The sequence below is a fragment of the Balaenoptera ricei genome, chromosome 19 (assembly GCF_028023285.1).
Source record: "Balaenoptera ricei isolate mBalRic1 chromosome 19, mBalRic1.hap2, whole genome shotgun sequence".
Classification (NCBI taxonomy): domain Eukaryota; kingdom Metazoa; phylum Chordata; class Mammalia; order Artiodactyla; family Balaenopteridae; genus Balaenoptera; species Balaenoptera ricei.
Genome location: NC_082657.1, coordinates 63,541,809 through 63,547,935, shown reverse-complemented (window position 1 = coordinate 63,547,935; position 6,127 = coordinate 63,541,809). Strand labels below are relative to the sequence as shown.

Sequence of the window (6,127 nt, the reverse complement as noted above, 5' to 3'; positions counted from 1 at the left end):
TGGAAAATGGCTTGGTGAGTCCTCAAAAAATTAAACACAGACTCACCACATGACCCAGCAATTCCACTCCTAGGTATACACCCAAAGGAACTGAAAATAGGGAGTCAAACACTTGGACACAAGTGTTCACAGCAACACTAGTCACAATAGGCAAGCAGTGGAAGCAACCTAAATGCCCATCAGCAGATGAATGGATAAGCAAAATGTGACATATCTATATAATGGAACATTATTCAGCCATAAAAGAGAATTTAGTCCTGACACCTACTACAATGTGGGTGAACCCTGAAAACATTATTCTAAGTGAAAGAAGCCAGATCCCAAAGGCCACGTGTTGTATGGCTGGCGGTTGCCAGGTGGCTGAAGAAGGAGGACTAGGGAGTGATTACTTAATCATTACTTAATGGGTACCAGGTTTTCTCCCGTGGTGATGATAATATGCTGGAACTTGATAAAGGTGGTGGTAGTACCTTAAATGGTTAGTTTCATGTTATGTGAATTTTTCTTCAATTAAAAAAAAATTAAGCATAATCTATAGGACCTATTTTAACTTTCCTCCCTGCGAAAAAGAAAAGTGAAAAACAAACGCGACTTACCTTGTTCCTGGGATGGAAGACCCTCCAGGGTGACGGTGTCGGCTAAGCCGAAGTGCAGCGTATTCCGAGCCAAGCTCACAGGAGGACCAGCGCGGGATGAAGTAACTTGGAAGCTCGTTTTGCCGAATAACCCTACGATAACCCTCAAACTTCTGAGGACGCGCAGCACCGAGTGGGGCCTCTCCTTTCCGGACACCACGCTCCGCCGGGGCTGCAGACCGGTGGCCACGCAGGACGGTCCCCGGAGGACGAGGGGAGCTGGACGGGTTAGGGTTCGAGCTGGACGGTCCGAGCTGGACGGCCGGGGGCGCTCCCTCCCTGGCTGCAGCGCCGCGGCCGGCCGCCGGGGAGCAGTGGTGGCCCGCGCTCCGCAGGCCTGGCCCGAGGCCGGCACAGGGTCCTGCAAGTATCCGGCCGCGAACCCCTCACGTTCCCCGACCTCTCCAGGCCCCGAGCCGCCTGAGGGAGCGTCAGCCCGGGGTCCGCGGGGGCGACCGAGGCGCTGCCTCCCGACCTCCTTCCCGCTCCGACGCCGCGCGGACCTCGCGCGCTCCAAAGCGCCCCGGCGGCCGCGCCCCCAGGCCACGCTCCGTGCTAGGACGCCTCGCTGACCACGCCCCCGCGTCCACGGCCAGGCCCCTCACCTGCCTGGCCCTCGATGGCCCCGCCCCCCGCCCGCTCCAGGCCACACCATCCGCCCCGCTCCTAGGCCCAGGCCCCGCCCAGCGGTCTGCTTTGCCCTCCAGGGCTCCGCCCCGCCGACACCGCCTCTCTCCGGCCCCGCCTCTCTCCGGGCCCCGCCCAGGCCCCGCTCCGCCGGCCTCCAGAGCGCAGACACCGCCCCTATGGGGCCTCGCCCTCTCAGGCCCCGCCCCGCTGGTACCATCCCTCTCAGCCCCCGCCCCGCCGGCAGCCAGAGTGCAGAGCCCTGGGATGGAGCTGGGGGCGCAGGTGCTGCGCGCGGCGGGCGGCTTCGGCCGGTCCCGGTGCCTGCTGGCCGCCGCCTCGTGGCTGCCGTGCGTGGCGCTGGGGTTGGCGCTGGGCTCGGAGCTGCTGCTCACCGCGCTGCCCGCGAAGCGCTGCGGGCCGGACCCCGCGCTCGCCCCCGGCCCCTGCCTGCCGCTGAGCTACCCCGAGCCCGCACCCTGCGTCCGCCCCAACGGCACGCGGTCCTGCACGCGCGGCTGGCACTACGCGCTGCCCGGTCACCCAGGTCTTCTGCACCTGCTCCTCCGTCCCCCGCCTCGTCCTCTGCTTCCCTGCTCTTTCTCCCCCTCCCTCCGTCCCCCTGCCCTCAGCGCCCTTCCTCTGTTCCCCCTCCTCCGGTCCCGCCTCGCTCTTCGGCCCTTGATCGACCGGGTCTGTGGTACTGGGGCTTTCGATTGCGGGGGGGTCAGCCCCCTCCTGTCTGACGGTGCAGCAGGTGTCTAAGTAGGCAGGGTGCCGGGCCTAAAGGCAGAGTGTGAGGCTGGGGGCTGCCAAGGTGGGCAGGCAGTCCGGGAGGGAGGCGGTAGTAAGCTGAAGGTTTGAGCAGGTAGGTCCCCAGCGGTCAGCAGGGCCTGGAGTTCCCTTCGGTGCCATTAACATTCTAGCAATCTGTGACTTTGGGCTATGCAGGTGTCCAGACTGGGCTCCCAAGACTTTGAATCAAGAGAGTGATTGGGTCAGTTCCGTTTTTGAAGAGCAGACCTCCCACCTGTAAGGTGTGTGCAGGCTGGCCTAGGGGCAGGGACAGCAAGGGCGCATCCCAGGGCTCCAGGAGCAAAGCGGGTAACGGGGCCTCCGTCCCCACCCTCTGGCCAGGCCAGCCCACCCTGCCTTCCTCTTGGCAGCCTCTGCCCCGCAGCCCCACCCCCTGCCCCTGGGAGAAGGGGCCCCGGGTGGAAACTTGGACAGGGTTGCCACATCCCTGCCAGGCCCATCTGGGGCCCTGAACCGGCTGGGCTTCCTCCTTCTGGCCACCTGTTTGGTGTAGTGATGGATCCTCGCCCACCAGCTTTCACAAGTAGTCGGATTTTAAAATAAAAACTCTGACGTAGTGTGACCCAAAAGAGTGTGTTAAGCTTGAGGAGAAGACACAGAGTAGGCTGGGAGGTGCAAAGCTGAGGTCAAGGGCCCTTGGCCAGGAAAAGCCGGTGAGCATGGCCCTACAGCCTGTTCCGGGAGTGGCTCTTGAAGTGCACAGGCGAGGGGAGGGGCGGGAGAGGCCCTGGGGCCAGCCTGGCAGCAGAGTGATGGCTGGAGAAAGGCAGGTGCAACCCCGTCCAGAGCAAAGGAGAAACCAGACTTGGGGCTCCATGCAGGTGTCCTGGGGACTCCAGGCCTTTACCCACTGGGGGCACAGACCAGGAATTGTCTAGTTCCACGTGAAGACCACCAGGGTCAGGAGGCCACACTGTGTGACCCTGAGCAAGTCCCTTGCCTCTCTCTGCCTGTTTCCCCTTGTCTCCAGGGAGGAATCGGAACAGGATATCTAGGGTCCCTTCCAGCGTGACATTCTGGGAACTCCAGCGGGGGTAGGGGTCCTGGCTAGCTGACAGGTGACTGGTGTCCCCTACAGTGGAACCTCGTGTGTGAGGACGGCTGGAAGGTGCCACTGGAGCAGGTGGACCACCTCCTGGGCTGGTTGCTCGGCTGTGTCCTCCTAGGCCCAGGCTGTGACGGGTGAGGCACTGCCCCTTCCCCTCTGCCCTGGCAGCCCTCCCCTGAGCCCTCCTGACCCAAATCCACGTGTGTCCCCCGCTGCCCACTAGGTTTGGCCGCCAGGCTGTGTTTGTGGGCTCTCTGGTGCTGGCCACGGGCCTGGGGGCCAGCAAGGCCCTGGCCACTGGCTTTCCTGCCCTGCTGGTTTTGTGGCTGCTTCGTGGGGGGGCCTTAGCAGGGGCCTCCCTCGCCCTCCATGTGGCTCGTGAGTACCGTGGGGGGCTCTGGGGGGCGCCCACTCAGGCTAGGCCTCTGACCCGCCGGAGGGTGCCTTTCTGGCGCTCCAGTTGAGGGCCCTTCCCCAGAAGGTGGGCGGGGAACCGTGTGCTCTGCGGGCTCTGCTTTCTGTGCGCAGGCCCGGGTGCCAGAGCGAGCGGCGCGTTGGCCTCAGATGTCCAGGCCCTGGGCAGGCCAGCGACTGATCCCCACAGCCCTGGACAGAGCAGCCCTCCCGAGAGGCCTGGGCCTCAGGCCGTCTGTGTCTGCCCAGGCCTGGAGCTGTGTGACGCCCCGCACCGCCTGGCGTTCTCCACGGGGGCCGGCCTCTTCTCTGTGGCGGGCATGCTGCCGCGGCCCGGCCTGGCCCTGCTCCTGGAGGGCTGGTGCCTTCCGCAGGGGCTGAGCGCCCTGGCAACGGGACTCCTGCTGTTCTTTTGAGGGTAAGTGAGAGGGGTTCACATCCACTGTGGAGGCCACGTGTGTTGCTTCCCTCTGACCTCCATGCAGCACCAGGAAGATGGGCAGGGGACAGGGACACAGGGACACACAGAGCCATGCGCTGTGCTTCGCCCCTGGGTCCTTCTCTACCAGGAGGTCCCTTGGCATCCTCCCCCAAACCCCGCAGGTTTCCAGCCCTGTTCCCCGAGTCTCCCTGCTGGCTGCTGACCACAGGGCAGCTGGCCCGAGCCAGGAAGATCTTGTGGCGCTCTGTGGAAGCCAGCGGTGTGGACCCCAAGGACAGCTCGGAGAAGGAGAGCTCCCTGGCTACGGGTAATGGACCAGCCAGGGAGAAGGGAGACCTGGGTGCTGGAGGAGGGAGGAGAGGTGTCACCCCCTCACTCATGCCCCATTATGTCCCCGGGGCCCCAGAGCTGGACGTGCTGTGTGCAGGGAGCCCCCAGCCCCGGCACCGCTCGGCCCCGGAACTCCGGCATACCCGCGTCGTCTGGTGACACGGACTCATCCTGGGCTTCAGTTCGTGAGGAAGGGAGGGTGTGGGTGGGCGAAGGGGAGGGAGGGATCTTTGCTGTCCCCCTGGGGTGAGAGTCCCCGGCTCTGGCTGGGCCTGCAGCTTTGCCGTGCCTCCCAGGCTGATCGGCGGGAGTATCAGCGCCAGCTTCCTGCGCAACCTGGCCACGCGTGACCCCGCCTTCTATTGGCCCTACTTCCTGGAGGCCAGCCTGGAGGCAGCGGCCACCGTCTTGCTGCTCCTGACAGCAGACCTCTGGGGGCGCCGCCCAGACCTGCTGCTGGGCACCTTGGTCCTGGCCTGGCATCCCTGCTGCTCCTTGCAGGGGCCCAGTGTGAGTGCGGGGGCCCTGCAGGCTGGCAGAGTTGTCACGTGTGGCTGGGGGTTTGCCCAGTGGTGGTGGGGATCCCGGAGAGGCAGGCACAGGGCACGAGGCATTCGGATGAGGCTGACTCAGTTCTTCTCTCCCCACCCACCTCCCCAGTGTGCACCCGGGGAAACTGAGGCCCAAAGAGGTGAGGGCCAAAAAGACTCTACGTGAAGGGGCTTAATATAAGGGCTCGGTTTGGACGGGGGGCAGCCTGCAACCACTGACCCCAAGTGCAGGAGCAGAGGTGGAAGGCTGGGGAGGCCCGGGTCCCTGAGACGCTGGGGAGGGGAGGGAGGGAGTGTGGGCCGCGTGGGCGCCCTCTCCTCCTCCCCAGGCCTGCCTGGCTGGACGGTGCTGTGCGCCTCTGTCCTGGGGCTCCTGGCCTCCCAGGCGGTGTCCGCCCTCAGCAGCCTCTTTTCAGCCGAGGTCTCCCCCACCGTGAGCAGGATGCAGGGCCCCGCCTGTGCACCCCGCGCTCCCCACACTCCCCAGGTCCGTGCCCTCGGGACCAGAGTTCGGGCGTCTCTTCCTGGGTGGCGAGGGGGACAATGGCCACAGAAGGGTCTGCATATCAGCTCAGGAGTGGAGGAGGGGGTGGTCGGAAGTGAGAGCCCCCAGAGAGGATCAGATTCCAGGGGGAAAATCCACTTTCAGTTTTCTAATGGAAAGGACAACGCTTGATCCAGGGCAGCTACCCGCCCAGATTTTGCAGGTGTTTTCCTGGGGCCCGCTAAGGGCCATCCAGCCCAGGAGCGCCGGGTGCCCCGCTGGGCCATGTCCCACCGCCCCCACTTGCAGGGGTGCCAGGCTGGGCCTGGTGCTGGGAGCTGGGTTCCTGGGCCAGGCGGCCGCCCTGCTCACCGACACGCATGGCCGGCACGGCTTCTTCCTGCAACACGTGGCCTTCACGTTCTCTGCCGTCCTCGCCCTGCCGTGCGTCCTGCTGCTGCCCGAGAGACGCGGCCGCGCGCTGCCCCAGTCGCTGCAGGACGCCGACCGCCTGCGCCGCTCCCCGCGCCTCTGGGGCCGCCCCCGCCAGGCCCACCTGCCCCTGCTGCCAGCCTCCCTCCCCAGGGCCGGGACACAGCTGGTCCAGGAGGGGTGACCAGGCTGCAGAGACACGCCACCCGCCAGTACAGGCAGATGGGTCTCGGGAAGGAACGGGAGGGCGGTGGGAAGAGGGCCTCTCTGCCGGGGGCCCTGGTTCCCCCTCCACGTGGGGAGCATAAAGGCGTCCATGGAACTTGGCCCCCTCGCTGGTTCTTCCCT

The 6,127-nt window shown here is 65.2% G+C and overlaps 1 protein-coding gene across 1 annotated transcript; it reads left to right on the top strand.

Annotated features, from left to right (window-relative positions):
- The first annotated feature begins 1,529 nt into the window (after window positions 1-1,529).
- On the top strand, window positions 1,530-6,050 carry SLC22A31 (solute carrier family 22 member 31). The gene is given in 10 exon segments (XM_059904408.1): window positions 1,530-1,842; window positions 3,137-3,260; window positions 3,350-3,504; window positions 3,915-3,958; window positions 4,144-4,289; window positions 4,389-4,493; window positions 4,609-4,784; window positions 4,787-4,822; window positions 5,193-5,307; window positions 5,657-6,050. Coding segments are annotated over 10 exon segments (1,521 nt in total). The 3' UTR covers window positions 5,964-6,050.
- Window positions 6,051-6,127: the final 77 nt, after the last annotated feature.